Source organism: Maylandia zebra, linkage group LG7, assembly GCF_041146795.1.
Source record: "Maylandia zebra isolate NMK-2024a linkage group LG7, Mzebra_GT3a, whole genome shotgun sequence".
Lineage (NCBI taxonomy): Eukaryota > Metazoa > Chordata > Actinopteri > Cichliformes > Cichlidae > Maylandia > Maylandia zebra.
Genome location: NC_135173.1, coordinates 65,346,543 through 65,366,720, shown reverse-complemented (window position 1 = coordinate 65,366,720; position 20,178 = coordinate 65,346,543). Strand labels below are relative to the sequence as shown.

Here is a 20,178-nt window from a genome sequence, read left to right as displayed (position 1 = left end):
GAACCAAATGCAGAACTCTGAGACACTAGGGTGAACTAAAAGAGGCAGCTTTATTGCGCTGTAGCAGAAAACGCCATAAAATAAACTTGCAACAAACTAACGTGAAAACTGGAAACTAAAACTAAACACTGGGAAGCTACAAAACTGGAAACGACAGACTAGGAACAAAGATAACAGTGAGTACTTGGGGACGGGGGGAAAAAACAAACAAAAAAAAAAAAAAAAAAAAAAAAACAACACACAACAACAACACAGATGTGGACCCTGAGACAGAGGCATGAACTGTGGGACAGGAAAAATAAGTGGAGTAGACATAATACGGACACAGGGAAGGCACATTGTTGTTCTAGCTTCTAGTTTCAAAAGAACTAAAACCATTAATAACAATACCCAAGAAATATAAATTAAACACAAAACACTGGGTCACACCCAGGACCATGATATTGGCATAAAAAGTTTACATTTCTTCGGCATTGAACAGCAGAAATTAGGATCTCTTGTCGGAGGTGATTTCTTTCTGTTCTTGAAGTACACAGAGAGAGAAAGAGCTGTGCACGAAGTGCGATTTTATCGTGGTGGAAGCAAAACGGCAAAAGTAAGAGTGAATTAATGATGATATTTATCAAATGTGAAGCTTAGTTTGGATCTTTTGCTGCTGGTTCAGTGAATTTTGGTTGGAGAGAGATAAAAACCTGCAGCTCAGAATCTGTGAGATGTCAGCTTTCAGCCTCCAGTGTGTCTGCGTACGTGCCGTCGGGTGAGAACGCAAACATCTTATAGATTCTGATGCATCGGGTGCGCACTCTCCTTTTACGTCTTTGTGTGGAATCCATTTACCTGCTCTCGTTTGCCGTTTTACCTGTTTAGCGGTTGTTGAAATAGTTTTGTGAGCTTTAACCAGAGATTTGGCATTTTTGGCAAAACACGCATGTAAAAATCGATCCAGGATTTAATGAATCAATATCGCTTTATTCAAATTAAGAGATTTAAAATCAATTATTTAAACCCACCCCTATGAAACAGACAGAAACATGACTGCTTGACTTTTAATATAAATAAAACAAAGGCTATAAAGATACAAACTGTGAGACCCCTCTAGAGAAAACATGGTTGAAATAATATATAAGATTTAAAGCCAGCACTCACAACTTGCTTAAATCAACTTTTTCAAAACACTGTATGCTTACCTGATGGTAAGCATACAGTGTAATATGAACATGTAGGTGAACTTTTTGCTGTGCTCCATTTAGGATCCCAGACTGTATCCTTGGTGAAAATCTATCGTGGGATGCCTGGAAAACGACTCCTGCTATTGTTGCCTTAAACCCACTAAAATAGCAGCATTATTGTGAAACTTGACCTGTTGCACTGCCTGAGGCGATTTGTGGGAGTTCACCTCTGAGCATCATCCATTGATCAGCACTTTCTGCCAGCTTCTCTGCTGCCTTCTCAGTGGTTGATCAGGCGACCCTGAAGAGGCTCCATGCTTATAAGTTCTGTTGTATACATTCTGCTAATCGCACTAAGCAACACATACGAGAGCACTGCGGGAGCAAAATATCACAACCCACAGAGCTGCTGAACAGAGTGGAAAAGAGTCCTAAACCATTTTTACCTGGCCACAGGCCCCAACAACGTCCCACTTTTCAAGCCATCCATGCTGAAGGTGTGGCGCATAGAGAGAGTGCATATTCCTTGTGGTTAGCTGAGTGACCCTGAACTTTCCGAGGGTGTAATGTTTCGGTATGGTGGGACTCTTTAGCTAAACTATGTTCCTGGCGAAGGCGCTAAGGACCCCATCTGGATTCCCTTCCGATGCACTTCACAGCTGGAGGGTTACCATTTTCACCAGGCCCAGTGGATCACCGGCACTCATGTATCCACTGAATTATTCCAGGCCCAGGGCATGACAGGGGTGGCACGATGGAACTACCAAAGACTGGTGGACCGCAAGCAGCCGGCTGTCATTCTCCCTTCTGTTTTTGATCCAGCTCTAGTGGTGGAGTTGAATGCAGCCTCCAGGAGAGTGACCGGTCAGGAGAAGTAATAATAATAATAATAATAATAATAATGGATTGATATAGCGCTTTTCAAGGAACCCAAAGCGCTTTACAATACCACTATTCATTCACTCTCACAATCATACACTGGTGGAGGCAAGCTACAGTTGTAGCCACAGCTGCCCTGGGGCAGAAGCGAGGCTGCCATATCGCGCCATCGGCCCCTCTGGCCAACACCAGTAGGCAAGTAGGGTAAAGTGTCTTGCCCAGGGACACAACGACCAGGACAGAGAGCCCAGGGATCGAACCGGCGACCTTCCAGTTACAGATGCGATTCCCAACCCCCTGAGCCACGGTCACCTCTCTGTCAGACACTGGAGAGCGATTTGGGCTTGAATACAGAGAGCCAGGCTGCCGTCCAGTCCCTTTAAACTGGGACAAACACAAAACCCAGAAGGTGAACTGGGTGCCCTTCAGGCCCCATCTTCTGTACAAAAACCTGTCTCTGCCCAACTTCAGGTTCCAGCATTGGGACCCTTCTCCAGCTAGCCGTGGCATTACATGCATCAGCACCACCTGTGACCCAACCATTTTCTGCTAGTGTGCTTTTAAAGCAGGAGATACCATCAGAAGACATCCAGCAACCTACAGTCATGTGAAAGTTAACATATTAGTATTGTCAAACAATTTGTCATTATTATTATTATTACATGATATGAGCAACCACTGAACTATTACTATTGTTTCCCAGAAAGCTCTACTTTTGTCGATGTAGTCCTCGTCATCGAGTGCTCGCACTGGACCCATAAAGACAGGTGGACGGATTTTTGTGCTGGACCACACACGCTAGACACGACCCATGAAAGAGACAATAGATGACTTTCTGCAAAAGCACCACAGGAAGAAAAACCTTGTGGATCAAGATTATGCAAACAAGGTCCATTGTTCTGCTACAGATCCCAACGGCTTGCTGCACCGCACATGTAAGCTACACATATCCCGTTATGTGAAACACTTGGCTAAGCTTCTAAACACTTCTTTGAACACAAGCCCAGAAAAACTTCTGCAGACTCAGCAACTGTGGCACTCTTTAACAGAAGGGAGTGAGACAACCAGTGTTCCTGTGGTCACCATGGAGCCAGCTTACTTAAACCCACCTCCTCCTGCCCTGTCTACACCTCTGACACAAGACTCAATAGAGAAGATTGTGGAACGCATCTTAGAGAATCAACAGCAGGAGCAACCTGAGGAAGGAAGGCAGAAAGATTTGTCTTGCCTGTGGACAGCCCAAGTCCCAGTATGAGACAGATGGATCTTCCATCCACTATTTTGTACCAGCGAGGGCCTGTGCCGTATTTCTATTGTTCAAAGAAGATACATCAAAGTTATGCTGCTGAGGGAATCGGTAACCCTAAAATGCCCTTTGAAGAATTTGTTCAGACTGAATTTTTCCAGAGGGAACCGGACGCTACCTCTGCAGATTCAGCCACAGGGACCAAATAGTCCACACATTCATACGGGCTTCCCTGAAGTGGCAGGAAAACTATATTTGCTGCGTGAAGCTTGTGGATCAAGATTATGCAGACATGGTCCATCGCTCTGCTACAGATCCCAACAGCTTGCTGCATCCCACATCCAAGGTGCACGTATCCCAGTATGTGAAGCACTTGGCTAAACTTCTCAACACCAATTCATCTTTGAACATAAGCCCAGAAAAACTTCTGGAGACTCAGCAGCTGGGGCACTCTTTAACTGAAGGCAGTGAAACAACTAGTATCCCTGTAGTCACCATAAAGCCTGCCGTCTTTAACCCGCCTCCTCCTGCCCTGTCTACACCACTGACACAAGTCTCAATAGAGAAGATTGTGGAGGGCATCTTGGAAAGGCAGCAGCAGCCTGAGGGGAAAAAGGCAGACAAAGACTTGTCTTGCCTGTGGACAGCCCAAGTCTCAATATGAGACAGATGGATCCACCGTCCATTATTTTTACCAGAGAGGGCCTGTGCGCTATTCCTATTGTTCCAACAAGGTGCATCAAAGTTATGCTGCTGAGGGAATCGGTAACCCTAAAATGCCCTTTGAAGAATTTGCTCAGACAGAATTTTTCCAGAGGGAACCGGATGCTACCAAGAAGAGGGAGAAGAGAAGGATGGAGGAAAAGCAGATTCAGCCACAGGGACCTGAAACAGGGACCAAATAGTCCACACATTCATACGGGCTTCGCTGGAGTGGCAGGAAAACTATATTTGCTGCCCTTTGAAAGTGTACTCTATACAGAGACAAAGGCGTGGACAAGGAAATGACCTGGAAGGAGTTTCAGGAGTCTGCTTTCTATGAGGCAGAGAGACTTAGATGGAAGAAAAAAAGAAAGAAAAAAGGAAAAGAAATGAGGAAGAAACAGTTGACACTGTACCTAAGAGTTTTTTTTCTCTAGTTACATTTCTTTTGTTTATATAAATAACATTGTAAATGTAAAAAAGTAAATTGTTTTCTGCAAAAGTATCACTCTTCTTTATAACCTGTTAGAGTTCACCTACATGTTTATATAACTGTATGCTTACCATCAGGTAATCTGTTTTAAAAAAAAAAAATAAAAAAAATAAATAAAACAAATTGTTAGTGCTGCCCTTAAATCTTGTACATTATTTCTAAGTCACGTCATGTGATGATAACAATCACACTTTCTCTAGAGGGGTCTCACAGCTTTTATCTTCATAACCTTCTGTTTGATTTATATTATTAGAAACACGACTGCTTGTCTTTTACCTGTGTGACTGTACAGCCTATGTCAGACATGTCCACCAGACAGAAGAATCAATTCAGGACAATGTCTGAAGTTATCTTTAATACATGCAGCGAACAGCTGGAGATGGTCCAGACACTTTGGCTGTCACACACAACGCGCTCTGTTTAGACCCAGACCAAACAGTATTGTTTGACTGATGGCCTTAATATAAAGACTTAGGACTTTATGTTTCCCAATTTTTGCTTTAAGTTATTTTGTTATTTACATAATAATGTAAATAACCTAATAATTATCCTTATTGCTGTTTTAGAGGAGCGGTGCTTCAAAGGATAGTTGCAGATTTCTGTCAGAATCTGCAGATTATATAGTACAAATAAAATGTTCACGTTTCTCCAACGTTGTCTTCCCAACAGTTTCACTGACATCTACACTGGATGGCCAGGAAGCGTTCGCAATGTCTTATCGGCCGCTTCTCCGGAGCTGATAATTGGCATCTGTCTTGTGTCAGTGACGTAAAAGACGGATTTAATGCGACATGACCGTTCAAACAGCAATCGCTTTCTAAAACATCGGATATGTACCGGATTCAGTACCACATATGAAAGTGACCCAGATCGGATTTGTGCCGTTCACACTGTCATACCATGATCGATATGGGTCGCATTGGGTCCAAAAAAAATAAAATAAAATAAAATTCCCTTCCTCTGTAACTGCCCAATGTTCCCCTGTCCTTGTGCTTCATGCCTCAGAGTCCCAGACACAGTCTGTGGCATGGAGGTATGCCAGGTGAGCTCATACTCGTGGTGCATGAGTTCGTCGATTTGGTTTGCCATGTTTGCTGGAGATTTGTCAGTCCACCTCAGCTCATCCGTAAAGACTTGCAGATGGCCTTTTTGGATGTCAGAAAAGTTCGGTAAACCTTTTGGACAGTTTCTCCAGCCATCGTGGATTGTCAGCACACCAGTTCTTGTCAGTCATGAGGATAGGATGTAATACTGACCAGTGGTGCCAACAATTGGCCTGCCCACACCAGCAGAGACCACTTGTAGACGAAAGCAACCATGGAGTCATGGCAAGATGTATTTGTTTCTTAACCTGACAATGATAACACACTCTGGTTTCCATATAAAGAAGGGGTGGAGCTGGAAGAAATTTGGAGATGGTAGGTCAGCCACTCAGGTTGTGGAGGGAGACGCCGGAGTGAAGTGGCGTTCCCTTGGAGTTACGCACTGGTTGAGACCCAGGCCACAGTCCAAGATCCTGAAGCTCAGTCTTCATCCACAGCTTCTGGTGTGAAGAGAAAGTCCAGCTGCTGAGGTCATGCTTATAACCAGCCATAGCTGGCTGAACTGAAGGAGCTAAAATTTAAACATAAATATTTGAAAAGCAGTGTTACTCTTACATTGTTTCTCTTAGAATACATTAAAAAAAATATAAAATTTTTAAAAATCAGCGTTACAGCAGCATCACTAGTGCTAAAAATCTAGGAACTTTTCACGTGCTGTACACGCTCACCTTCTGTCCACAAAGTGCTCACTTTTGAAAACAGCAGTGAAGATGTGCAAGCAGCATCTGTACTGGGTCCTGAAAAAAAATGAATGCAGTCTCTCTGTAATTAATTTGTGCAAATTCTGAGCGAGATGAAAAGATGAGAAAATGTAAAAGTGATTTTGAATAATTAATGATCTATGCATTAAGCAGATGTTTAAGTGAACATCAACCATAAATGAAAATGGAGAGAGACCGGGATTTGACTCAGGCCTGATTGAGCATGCATCAAGACAGGTTCATTCGTCATTTTCATCATGCCATTTTACCACAGCTGATTAAATCTAACCGCCTTTACCCAAGCGATAGAAGCTTCCTTAAACAAATCAAGTAAATGAAATCACAGTGGACACTTCTGTTACCTTTAAAATACACCTGAAAAGTTAATCTGTTGGTTTACTCTCATTACAAACAACGTTTCTTACTTTTGATGAATGAACAAGGATCGCTGAGATCTGTTTCAGGTGGTACATAAGTTGTCTTGTTTCCTGAAATTTAAAAGTGGGAAATTTTTAAAAAGTGCCGCATCTCAAACTCACAACAGCACAAGAAGGATCACGATGGTTAAAAATATGACACCTGAAGTTTAGCACTACCATAGAGAATGAAAAGGAAACTGTTTAGGCCTGTTGAGCTAAACAATCCCAAGCTCCCACGCGGGAGGCCTGGGTTTTATTCCCAGCCACTGCAAAAGTTCCTAGCGCGCAATAAGCAAGCAATACTTTAACTTCAACCCAGTAACTCCTAATACGCTGGGACTCATCTTAATGGTCGTGCATCATAACGGTTTCCTGATTCTTTTCAAAAGCTTCACTTTTTATATTTATCTTTCTGAGAAATCCTTTCATGTCCTTATTGATACAGCCCATATCAAAGTACATTTCGTGTGAATTAAAAAGCGTAGACTAAAGCAACGTCTACAAATTCATTGTTCTCTCTCACTGACAGTCCAAAATACAAAAGACTAAACGTGTTAAATGTCATGTTGTAAAAGACAATTGCAGTGCTGTAAAGATAATACTCTAACAAAATGTTTTATCTTATAACCATATTCAGTCAGTCAAGTTTACCAAACTTTACCATGAGGGATGTGACATTCAGTAACTTGGAAATTCTATTGTGACGACAAACGTTAGATCTGTTTAGTTAATTTGTTTTATTTAGTAGACTTTTGGTTATTGTACTTTCTCTCTAGCTTCTCTTCAGTTTTTCGGTTCACTGTCCAGTCAGCTAATCATTTACCTCCGTTAATGAACACTTTCAAAAGCTTAGAGCTTCCAGATTCTCTGAGTAGTTGAGGATACCAGTATAAATCCTAGGGACACCTCAGTTTTGTTCTGTACCCAACTGAAGTAGGATCCAAGGAAGAAATGTAGTATATGACGTTTGCCATTTAAGATTCATCAGGCATTGGTACAGTAGTGAGCACTTTTTGAAAGGTGTTCATTGTCTTGTGACTGACTGTGTTGTTAGCCAATTTCAGTTTCACATTCAGATCCACCCTTGCTCTTCACATACAGTTCCCAACACTTAGAGAAAACCCTAAACAACGTTCTACTGGACTGTGGGCCGTCCTCTGTTTTCTGTGAAAAAGTTGCTGCAGCAAGCATTCGTGGTTCAGTGGTAGAATTCTCGCCTGCCACGCGGGAGGCCTGGGTTCGATTCCCGGCCAATGCAGGGCTTACTTTTCTTCCCTCCATCTATATATTTTTAAATCTGAATCTATAAAATGCACACCTTTAAAACTGCTTCTCTCTTAGTCAGAAATCAAACATTGACAGATGTTGTGCTACCTAGGGGTTAAAATGAAGTGTAAACCTATTGTAACATTACCCTAAAAGGTCCAGGGGATGACGGGGAAGTAACAAAAGGTGTCCAAATTGAAAAAAAGGAGACAGGGAGGCAAATGGTTAAATTAAACTGAAAAAGAGGCAAGCCGCTATCACCTTTTAGAGAAGGAAAACAACAAAACCCAGATGTTGGTCAATAAACTGAACAGTGAGTCAAAGTTAAAAAAAAAAAAAAAAAAAAAAAAAAAAAAAAAGGGGTTAGTCACCAAAACAGTCCTCTCCACAGAGCAGGGGAAACCAGTCACCATACGCACAGCTCACTAGCTACAAAAACCAACGAGGCTCTCTGGCACCCGCTGCATATGCAAAACCACCAGCATTGTGGAGGACCCCACACACCCCTAACATACAATCTTCAACCTTCTGGCAAGAGGTACCGGAGCAGTAGGGCCCTCACTGCCAGACAGCAAAACGGTTTCTTCCCCCAAGCCGTCAGACTCCTAAACAGATCAGTGACTGGACTGACACACACACACACGTCAAGTCACTTTTATCACAACCCACTGTTGTTGTTGCACTTTTCTATTGCACTGTCTAGTGTCGGCGTTATTCTGTTCTGTCTGGTGTTGTGCTGTTTCGTTTTTTGCACACTTACACTTTATGTAGTCCTTTGTTGATAGCCTGTTATATGTAGCACCATGGTCTTGGAGGACCAATGTCGCATTTCACTGTGTACTGCACGACTGCTCATAGTTAAAATGACAATAAAGCCACTTAATGTGGCACTAGAGCTCGCCTCAAGTACACTTAATTGCTAATTAGAGTCAGCTTAGGTAGCACCTAAGGCAGGAGAGATGGCAGGACACACCTACACGTCGTTCCAGACCATACTCCATACCAGTTGGTGGCGGTAATGCACCTTTCACTTGTTTGCCAACCGCCAATATAACTGTAAGAAAGAAAGAAAGACACACCCACACAAGGTCAGTTGGACAGGAGCCCCTGCAAGGGCCATAACACTATATTCTTATGTGAATAACTGGCCAGAGGGACCACTGTCTGTCTTCTGTGCAAAAGTTCCTGCAACTATTCCCCATTGAAGTAGGATCCAAGTAATCGTTGGTTTTAACTTACATCGAGAAACTCCAAGTAGGCTGGCTACACTGAGCTGTGGTTTGTCGCACAAATAATATGACCCATTGGGAAAACCCTAATGTACAGTCAGTGAACCAGGTGGAAACAATTATACACACCGCTGCCTGTCGTCTCTTACCTAGGGTAACTCTGGAGAGAAATAAAGTCCAGCTACTCTCCACGAAATTAGTTCTAGAGCCCAAGCTGTGTGTGATATTCAGTAACTTGGAAATTGTATTGTGACGACAAACACTGAATCTGTTTAGTTAATTGATTTTGTGTAGTAGACACAGGGCTGACAACAATGCTAAATGTGCTACTGGCCGGTGGGGCCGTCTCCTGTTTTCTATGCAAAAATCAGCTTATCACCCAGTAGGATTAGCCTGATGGTGTGAAATGCACTGGAAGTTTGCTTCGTACATGCCGACTGGCCCAGAAAGCCCTCCATTTCCTGTGCGAAAGTCACAGCAGCAAGCATTGGTGGTTCAGTGGTAGAATTCTCGCCTGCCACGTGGGAGGCCCGGGTTCGATTCCCGGCCAATGCAGTTCTTATTTTTCCGCTATATATGTGTAAATCTGTTATAGAATGCACCACTCTAAAACTGCTTCTCTGTTAGCCAAAAAACAAACATTGACAGATGTTGTGTCCCTAGTGTTAAAATGAAGTGTTTCAAGAAAGAAGACCTTAATCTATATACTTGCATGTGCAACTGGCCAGAGGGGCCACTGTCTATTTTCCCTGCAGACGTTCCTACAGTAAGCAAATAACGGTGAGCGATAGAACAAATATACTTGATGTGGAAGTTTTTCCATGTACGATGGTAAACATGGCTTTATTGTAACCATGGGGTATAACAGACCAGGATCACTGGGTCTCAGCAGTCCTTTTAAGGGTTATCTGAGCAGGTCTTTGTCTAGCCTCTAACATCACTAAAATGTCAGCTGTTCCCCAGTTTTAGTTTCACAGTCATAGTCACACTTAGTCTCATAATCCTGAAATACAGAGAATGCTTGAACAATGTGAAATACACGTGTGTCAGCCGGCTCACCCACTGTCTTCCGTGCAAAAGTTGCTGCAGCAAGCATTGGTGGTTCAGTGGTAGAATTCTCGCCTGCCACGCGGGAGGCCCGGGTTCGATTCCCGGCCAATGCAACTCTAGTTTTTCTCCTGCTTTGTGTTATATTATATAAAGCATGTAGTACCCAATAATCTGGAGAGGCTAAGTTGTCGAGGCCCCTCTCTCTGAGCTAAGGCCAACATGTCGGTTGTGTCTGATGACGGTTTTGACCGCACATCCTGTGTCACGCGACGCAATCTTTGTGGCGTGTCAGTTGGTCATGCAACTTTTGCAACTGTTTAAAAACTTGAGCTTGTGGAAAGAACTTTGCAAAAACCTTGACAAAGTCCTGGCTTCTTGTTTTGTCTCTTTCCCCTCCTTATCAGCACACATGCCACAATATTGTCTGAGTAGCGACCCCTTTGGTTTGGTAGAATACTGCAGCGCCTTAGTGGCAGGTATAAATGGCTGCATCTGTGTGATGACAGCATGGCGGTGAGCAAAGCGACCTCTGCAGCTAAATGCTGCCTCAGCACATTTGCAAAGGTGCGAGGAGTGAGCTGATCTGTACTGTACTGATTATAGCACGAGAACATGTAGATTCATACACTTTTATTGGAGAACAACAACGAAACACCTGATGCGTTAGCCTGAACATCTAACACACTCTTACAGGGAGACACAACCTGAGGCAAAAACGTGTGTGGTGAGCTGTGGTTTCTGGCTCAGCTGCTGGGAGCAGTGGGAAGAATGGGTGTGGTTCTTTGGAGAAGTAGAAAAAACAGAATGTGACAGCATTGCATTATTTTTGTGCAGATGCCGTCCTCCAGATGTGGTGGTGTTTCCACGTTGTGTGGAGGAGGTCAGTGCCTTGGCAAAGGTCTGCCACAAGCACCGCCTTCCCATCATCCCTTTTGGCACTGGGACTGGCTTGGAGGGAGGGGTTGGAGCTATGAAGGTGAGATATTTGTGTGGTCATACTTTCTCCCACTTAGAACAGTTAACCTCTTTAGTAACAACAATAACCAGCAGGATGTCATCTTGGTGATAACTGTCATAAGTCTTATTTCCTGTGTTTGTTTGTGTCATCATCCTTCAGGGGGGAGTGTGCTTCAGCTTAAGGAACATGGAACAGGTTCTGGATCTCCACCCAGAGGACTTTGATGTGACGGTGGAGCCTGGTGTGACTCGAAAGACTCTCAATGCATACCTGCGAGACACAGGCCTCTGGTTTCCTGTTGGTCAGTCAGGATGTTCACAGGGATTCACACAGATTAAGCATTAAGTCAACACTTTTGACATGAGTGTTCAGTTTAGGGCCGGCGGTCGGGGTCTTTGTGACCGTCATAGCACCAAGAGAACAGCTGCTAGTTATCTTGGCCTGTCAGCACAAGTTGTACGAAAAGATGAAAGAAAAACTACTGCACAGAATTAGTGATGTTGTATGATGTTGATGCTGATTTGTTAAAAAATATATTGATATTATATAATATAATAATATAATGTGATGATAAAACCCCCATCTATGATGGTAGTGTTAAAAGGAATGATGAAGAATACCTAAATAATACTTCAATGCAGGATGTTTTTAGGGTTTTTTCACATGCACAGGAATCTTTGCTTCTCTGTAAACAAGTACAAGAGAGTAGGTAGCAGCCAGATCATTAACTGATCATCAGCAACTGTGAGCATGTGCTACAGGCCTCAGTTAGCATGTTAAAATATTAAAGTTCATGACAGCTGCCCTCTTATTCACAAGTGGTCACTGCGGTTGTCCCAAGTTGTAAATATCTGGGTTATACAAAGTTACTGTCAGATTACAGATGTGTCCTTTTTTAATAATTGACCCAACCCTGGTTATGTGCTTTGTCTCAGATCCTGGAGCTGATGCATCTCTGTGTGGTATGGCTGCCACCAGTGCATCAGGTACTAATGCAGTGCGTTATGGGACTATGAGGGAAAATGTTATAAACCTGGAGGTAGTGTTGGCTGATGGGAGCGTCGTACACACTGCCGGGAAGGGCCGCCGTCCCAGGTACTCACCAGGCAAATGTGATGTATCGTTATGATCTTGAAAGCCTCTTACCTTTGCTTCTGTCTTGGTTTCTCTCCTCAGGAAGACGTCAGCTGGCTATAACTTGACAAACCTGTTTGTAGGCTCAGAGGGGACCCTGGGGATCATCACTAAGACCACATTACGCCTCTATGGCATCCCAGAGGCCATGGTGTCAGCGGTCTGCTCATTTCCTTCTGTCCAGGCTGCTGTAGACAGCACAGTGCAGACGCTACAAGCTGGAGTACCCATCGCTCGCATCGGTGAGCAGGAAACTTGGAAATAATGCAAAATAACGGCACACTGTGATTCAGAGGGCTCAATGTTAAGGGATAATTCTGGATTATTTTGAACTGTTAAATAAAATGATGTTAGCAAAATGCACTCAAAAACAAACATTTCAAACATTGCCAAAGTTTCACAGAATAAGGTCCGTGTATCAAACGTTGAGGATCCAGTACTCTAATGTAGAAAGTTCGAAATACTGTTTAAAGGTGAAAATGGTGAAAACATAACTGATCACTTAAATATTCCTTATTTATGTGTTTCTCTCAATTCTATTATTCCCATCATCATCTTCACTGTAAACGCATTGTTTCCTTTCTTAGCGTAAGCCTCAGTCGTGGAGAAAACAGACACATAAAGATTTATAGACATAATGAGGAAGAGACAAAACTTTATTGCTCTTTTCAGAAACGCGATTTTTGCAGTGGTAGTGGTAAAACGGTCTGACCTCAGGGTCCAAACTCTGCTTCAGGTCCCAAAGTCAAACAAACACTGTGGCGTCACTGAGAGTTACAAACTTTAATAAAGTGATCAGTGTGTAACAATTAGGTTTAACATCCAGCCATCCATGAAAACAGGATTTATGAAGTTTAACGGAGTTCAAAGTTAGCAGGGAGTTAGCTCACTACTTTCCATCTAAACATAATATACTATGTTCTGACTGAGAGATTTCTGAAAAATTCAAACGTACAGCTCTGCTATCACTTCCAACATAAATGAAGACAGAAAACTAAACAGCAGTGACGTTTGTAGGGTTACTGAAGTTGGACTAGCTGGTATATAATGTTGTGCTACGTGACTGCTAGTGACACAGCTATGTTAGCATAATATAAACACAGTAATGCTGGAGGATGAACGCTAACTTTTTTCCACTCGTTAACGTGAGGGTTCCCAATGATTAGGGACAAATGCAATCGCATGGCAGGATGCTGTAAACGGACCGAACTTCAGTCAGGAGAACAATAGAGATAATCCATCCACAATACGAGGTTAGTCATTCATATACTGCTGCATGGGCTGGGCTGTAGTTGCATTGTAAGGTTTTAAAAACTGAGCTTTAAAATGTATAGTGGTAATAAAACCCGAGAGAGGCCGACAGTGATCACTGACTGTTTTTAGAGGCTTGGTCAGATTAAATAGAACAAGATACAAAACATTAAAGCATGTTAAAACACAGCAGCCTTAATAAACGCAGAGTAGTTTAGGACCTGGAGGCAGGGTTCATACAGCATCACTTAAAAACCGTATAGAATCCAGGAGGGAAGAATTTATCCTCAAACTAGAGATGAAAATGAGATCAATACCAATTATTGACAGCTGGAACCTACGCAGCAATGATGCAAGTGAATGACTTTAGATCATCTTACCTACATTTCCTTTAATCGTGTGTTTGTCCTGTGTGTGTGTGTGTGTGTGATCCAGAGTTTCTGGATGATGTGATGATTGATGCGTGCAACAGGTTCAGCTCTCTGTCCTACCCCGTGACCCCAACTCTGTTCCTGGAGTTCCACGGCTCAGAACAAAGCCTCGAGGAACAGGTCAAAACAGCCGGTGTGTGTGTTTGCTGATATCAGACCAGATGTTCTCCCATTAGATAAAGCAGTTTCTGAAAGATATTGAGCTTTAGTGTTAGTTTCCCAGATATGGCCAGGATATGAAAAGTAAAGAGTCATGAAGTCACTGAACCATTTGTAAACATTTCAGGGTCCTCGGTTTTGTTGTAGACTGTCGTAGATGTTAACAGTAGTCACAAATATTTGTCTGTGAGGGGATGTGTCCAACAAAGCTTATTATTATTTGTAAACTGGTTGGTCCATCCACTGGATCTCAGGACAGTGCTTCTGAAAACTGCTTAACAGTCACATAACAGTAGTGTTGTGGAAGTGGGAGCAGATTTTCTCTCTTTGGTTAAAGTTTGGATGTAATGTGATTTATTGAAAGCAAGCAAACTCCCATTGAAGGTCAGTGTGTGTGTTTCTACAGAGGACATCACTCAGAGTAACGGAGGGTCAGACTTTCAGTGGGCTCGAGATACGGAAACACGGAATCGGTTGTGGAAAGCTCGTCATGATGCCTGGTACGCTGCTCTGGCTCTCAGACCGGGCTGCAAGGTAAACAAAGTCACCTGCTTCAAAGACCGGACTTCGAGCATGATTTTCTCTGTAGGTCGATTATTTTCATTTCCATCAAACAATGTGGCATCCTTTCTTTCCTAACACATTACCCAGTCCATATCATTATAGACATCCAGCACGATTTTTTTCCATTGAGGCCTCAAAGTGTTCCTTTAATTTTTGAGCAGTGAACTAAACAGTGCGTGGTCGTATCTTATTGGCTACTGCAGTTCTTGTTTGTGTTTTGTTTGCTTGGTATCTTGAGGTTAGAGGGTCCCGCCCCTAATAAACTATGGAAAAGGGAAAAAAAATGTGTGACAGTCTGTGCTGTGCCTTGTTTCTCTCCTCCTGTGCTGTTTCACCTCGTTTGTGGAATAAAGAGGTTTAATCATATTTTGACAGTTTGATTTAAAACCCACTGTGACAGAAAAGAGTGTAAGCGTCCAAACATTTATGGAGCTAACTGTACACTAAAACACCTTTCCTCGGCACTGACACTAAGGAAGGTAAAAAGAAGAAGGTGTATTACAGCGTGAGAGGGCTCTCATGTTGGGCAGATGTAATATTGCTCCAAAGGGATTACACACAGCCTGCAGTGTGATATTATTATAACTTATCACTGCTGTGTGAAAACTCAGTACCATTCGAGTTGAGGTTGTTGGATATGTTGCCTTTTAATAGTGAGGCTTTGTGTGACAGCGCTGTGCTACACAAACACAGTCACTGCTCGGAGGCACTTTTATGTCTCACTTTATTAACGTTTTAAATCCTGAAGATTGCACAAGACACCTGCTTGATGCCTTTCCAATATCGTGACCTTATCTTCCCTGTGTGTGTGTGTGTGTGTGTGTGTAGGCCTACTCTACAGATGTGTGTGTTCCTCTGTCTCGACTGCCTCAAATTATTGTGGAGACAAAGGAGGACCTGATTGAGAACAGACTTACAGGTGAGCACACATCCACTTGACTTCACGCTGAAAGCGCACCCACAGCTGAATTTTACACCATGTTGTTCATTCAAGGCACTTGAATCTCTCTTATTCCTCAAAGCATTCATCTTTAATGTTAGAAAAAAAATAATAGAAATTTATGAAAAGAAAATAATTTCTTTCTTTTTGGGATTTCAGTGAACCAGTTTGAGTGAGCTTTCTGGTAGCTGGTCAGCTGACCCGTGTGGTGGAGTAGAGAAGCTGCAGGAAGGTTGATTAAAACGTGTAGTTTGAGGTGCATATTTTAACTGAAGGAAGCACTTTGAGGTCTAAGGGATCAATGAATGAGACTTAACTCCTAATACTACAACTTTTAAATACAGGAACTCTTGTTAAGCTCCAGGATGTAGGGGTCATTCTGGTGTATCATCACAAGAGCACAGAAGAAGAAAGTGATGTAAAAAGCTGATGTTTTTTGGCACTGTATTGAATGTGGATGGCTTCTGCCCTCAGGTCCCATAGCAGGCCACGTGGGCGATGGGAATTTCCACTGTCTGATGGTGGTGGATCCAAACGACCCCGAGGAGATGCACAGAGTCCACCTGTTCACTGAGAGACTGGCTAGGTATGGTGTCACCTCGCACTCACTCACAAATCTTCTACCAATCAGGATTTCACTTCTTTTTCTGGAAGATTGTCGCCATCCATCGAGCCGTTCACTGCTTCAGGGTTGACAACAACAGGATGTGAGGACACAGTTCATATCTGTGACTCATTCATACAAATAAATGTACAGTGTTTAATCAGCAGACATTTTATTCTAGTTTGTCATTTTTATTATGACAAACCTACAGTAAGCAGACCTCACTCTAACTGGAGTCCCTGTATGGACATATCTGATGGGTAATACAGTTGTCCAGGAAGTTAAGCTGCATCCATTTGAGGCGACTCGCACTGGACACGCTGCTTTGAAGCTGACAGTTGGTCACTAGCCTGACATATGTTGTCTACCCTCTCATGTTTTAGTCAAAGTTGTCCCACGCCCCCACTGGTAGTTGCGTCAGGCGCTTGCCTTGAAGTTAATAAAAGTTTATCTTGTAATGTGTGCAGTTCTCATTGCCAGTATTTTGTTTTTGAATGTTGTTGGCTATCTAATATGGCCTCTGGTATCGTTGTGCATTGCTTCCTATGTGGACTCTCCCACACAGCACATACAGTTCATGCCCACATGGACCAGCTTCAAGTAGAAACCAGCCCTGCATTCTGTGCAGCTCGAGGAGACTTTAAAGCTCCGCCCACCCCCGTGACTGAGCTCGCAGATGTCGTTAACATGATCAAAGTGATAAAATGATTACAGAGTAATCTTGACTGTTTTTAACGTGTATCTGAACGAACACTCCTCTGAAAAGGTTATTATCGCATACAGTAGTAATCAGCTACATGGTAACACTAAAATTACCATTAAAAAACATTTATTGTACTAGCAAAAGACATAGACAGGAGCCTCGAACCACCTGACAGCTGCTGTAATGTTTTATTTATACTTCCTTCAGATCCCATCAAGCAGACACACATTGTTACTGAATACCAGATGTTCTTACTAACAGTAATCTCCTTTTTTTTAAGTCTTATTGGTTGAGCGCGTATGCCTCATGTACCTGTCAGGCAGCCTGGCCTCACTGCTCCATTTTAGCAACTTTCCTTGTTATTACCTTCATTGTCAGTCTCTCTTCAACACGTTTCTCTTCACCCTAATCCTCCCCACACTCGCCGTAATCCTCCTTACTCCGCTTGCTTATCTTCAAACAAATTCCTCCCCGTTGGAATCGCGCTCTCGCCCATCTCTCTCGGTTAATATTGATTCCAGAGGGCCAAACGTTTAAGTCTTGGGACTTGCAAAGACTTGTGGGCTGTCTTTCTATAGATGGAGGGGTTTAGCTATGTACCAATACAATCTTCTCAAAATCTGTTTTCAAAGACTTTAAACACCACCAGCTATGCCAGGGTCAGGCTCAGACCACAGAGGGTAATGGCATAGAGGATTAGATGGAAGAAAGCCACAGCTCACCTGAATTAGACCTGAGCGAAGGCAGCGGAGACTCCAATGCACGAAACAACTCTAACTCCCGTCCTTCTCCTTTTAAGCCATCTTTCTTCTGATTGGCTGCCCCTTTTCCAACAGCAGGTGGGTGGGGCTTCTGTGCTGTGGACCATGAATTGGCCATATTAAAAATATACACTCTGTATTGCGTCATATAGAGCCAAGAAAACACAGCCTGAAGCCTGAGCTTCTGGCTCACAGCGATTACTTTCGTATGAATGTTTGTGGATAGAAAGTGAAACATTTTGAAACATTTGTAAAGGTTTCAGAAAACTTTCAAACTTTTTGCTCCTAAAAAATGTATTTGCTTCTTGCAGGCGAGCCTTGGCCATGGATGGTACGTGTACAGGGGAGCATGGAGTGGGTTTAGGAAAAAGGGCGCTGCTGTGCGAGGAGATGGGGCCTGTGGGCATCCAGGTCATGCAGAGTCTCAAGGACGCCCTCGACCCAAACAACCTGATGAATCCTGGGAAAATCCTGCAGCGAGAAGAGCCATGAGCAGCGTGTCCATCTGAGTGAAGTTTGTGGACGCACCTCTGTTAAAGGAGCACAAGCAAACATATGAAATCATTGAAGCAGTGATTTGCAAATTCAGTTAAATCAAGAAAGCTATACGTGTTTTGTGGGATTTCTCACGAATGTTCCTACATGCACCAGAAAACCTGACTCTTGGAAAATGATGAGTGTTAATAGAATCCTTTTTGCTAACTCCAAATTTGAGTTTTTAAGGAAGACCTGGTCTGTTGTTGCAGACCAGCAAGCATTATGTAAAGATTATCTTCCACAGATCCTTTCTTTTTGTGTCATTAAAATTAATGTCTAATATGTGGAATCACTCCAAGTGCTGTTCAACCTGTTTATTGCCTGCTGAATACATTTCATTGAAAGTAGACACTACAGTTTTTTATGCTTTTGCTTTTGTAAACACTTTACCTAACTGCAGATGAGCATTTTGACACAGGACTCCATTATTCTATTGATTTGCATAGCTGTTTAAAGAGTATCTAGAATTCAGCGACTATATGTTGTATACTTTAAATAAATCACAGTATGCAATGGTTTCAGTGAAATCCTTGACCATGATGACCTACATAAAGAAACTGAAAGTTTTTGTTAATTCACAGAATGTAATGTAGGATGAATGTCCATGGGTGAGGTCTGCATCAGCAGGAAAAGCTGAAAAACCTGTTAAGATATATTTAAAAGTCCAAAATCTTTGCCCTCTTTCACATTTTTCAAAGCTATACAGTGGGACAGATCCATCTTTGACGACCTGATTCTAGGCCCCAGGCCTTATCTTTGACCTCCCTGATATAGGTTGTCAGGAGGTCATTAATGACAAAAGTACAGTAACTTCTAATAATTTGGAGCGCTGCATTTGAGCGCTACAAAGTTGGCTATTGTTAAGAAGCTACATAAAAGTGAGAAAAGCAAACATGTTAGCTTTTCAGCATGTTAAATTCATTTCACTGTCCGCTAACCGGAATGGAGGCAGCTTTCAAGGAAGCGAGCAAACTTCAAGTAATTTAAGTTGCCATCATTTGGATTCACTGCGTTTTATGTCACAAACCATTAAACAAGAAAATTATCAGAGCCAAATGAACCTTCAGGCGTCTTTGTACCTGGATTTCTTCCTTCTGTCTGTGATGAAGCAACGCTCTACACCACCACACGGTGTCAGTGGTGCATCCTTGAGAGACAAACCTGCAGCGTGTCAGCCAGAAGATCAAAATATAATGCTCATTTCTGCCTCGGCAGCTTTGTAACTATTGTTTTCCCAGCTTGCAGCCACTAACTGAACATTAAGAAAGATGTGAAGAGCACTAACACACTCGCACAGCCACTGAGCTACAATCAAATCTCCTTTTAAATAAAAACACTGCGTGACTTTGTTATAGCTCACTCTGAGTTCTGTTTATTTTATTCTTATTGATTTGCATAGCTGTTTAAGCAGTCTACAGTTCAGTGACTATTTCCTGCAGCCTTTCTAATAAGTCATATTTGTTTTCCGTGAAATCCTTGACGATGGTTCAGGAGGCCTTTAAAAAAGATGCATTGAAACTTATAATTAATAACAACCACAAAATGATCACAAAGAGACCATGCATTCATTTAAAAAGACAAAAGAAGAAAATAAATAAGTGCAATATACATTCTAAAGTTATATTTCATGTGGGTTTGAAAAAAATCCACACATGCAAAAGAAAAACGCTATTTTCTCCCCATTTTACCTGAAAAAAATATACAAATATAGCAGAAATGGGCTGGTAATCCAGTTTTCACCACCTCTGTTAAGTGGCCTTTTATGACTAAACTAACTAATGATGATATGTTGAGAATGTTATTAAGGGTGTTAATGAATCCTTTACTTCATTAGGGTATTTTTGGTAATCCACTCATTGAGAGTTAATGTTTAGTTATA

The 20,178-nt window shown here is 42.4% G+C and overlaps 1 protein-coding gene and 3 non-coding genes across 4 annotated transcripts in view; all 4 read left to right on the top strand.

Moving 5' to 3' along the window:
- Window positions 1-18,815, top strand: part of ldhd (lactate dehydrogenase D) — a 50,086-nt gene extending 31,271 nt beyond the window's left edge. Inside the window, exons 3-11 of the mRNA XM_004566149.5 lie at window positions 11,092-11,233; window positions 11,375-11,516; window positions 12,151-12,310; window positions 12,392-12,591; window positions 14,036-14,164; window positions 14,597-14,724; window positions 15,583-15,673; window positions 16,169-16,280; window positions 18,074-18,815. Of these exons, the coding sequence (XP_004566206.1) occupies window positions 11,092-11,233; window positions 11,375-11,516; window positions 12,151-12,310; window positions 12,392-12,591; window positions 14,036-14,164; window positions 14,597-14,724; window positions 15,583-15,673; window positions 16,169-16,280; window positions 18,074-18,254 (1,285 nt within the window). The 3' untranslated portion in view covers window positions 18,255-18,815. The remainder of the gene's footprint in view (window positions 1-11,091; window positions 11,234-11,374; window positions 11,517-12,150; window positions 12,311-12,391; window positions 12,592-14,035; window positions 14,165-14,596; window positions 14,725-15,582; window positions 15,674-16,168; window positions 16,281-18,073) is intronic.
- trnag-gcc (transfer RNA glycine (anticodon GCC)) lies at window positions 7,900-7,970 on the top strand. Its single transcript has one exon. It is a non-coding gene; the product is annotated as a tRNA-Gly (tRNA).
- On the top strand, window positions 9,692-9,762 carry trnag-gcc (transfer RNA glycine (anticodon GCC)). The gene has a single exon. It is a non-coding gene; the product is annotated as a tRNA-Gly (tRNA).
- trnag-gcc (transfer RNA glycine (anticodon GCC)) lies at window positions 10,300-10,370 on the top strand. Its single transcript has one exon. It is a non-coding gene; the product is annotated as a tRNA-Gly (tRNA).
- Window positions 18,816-20,178: the final 1,363 nt, after the last annotated feature.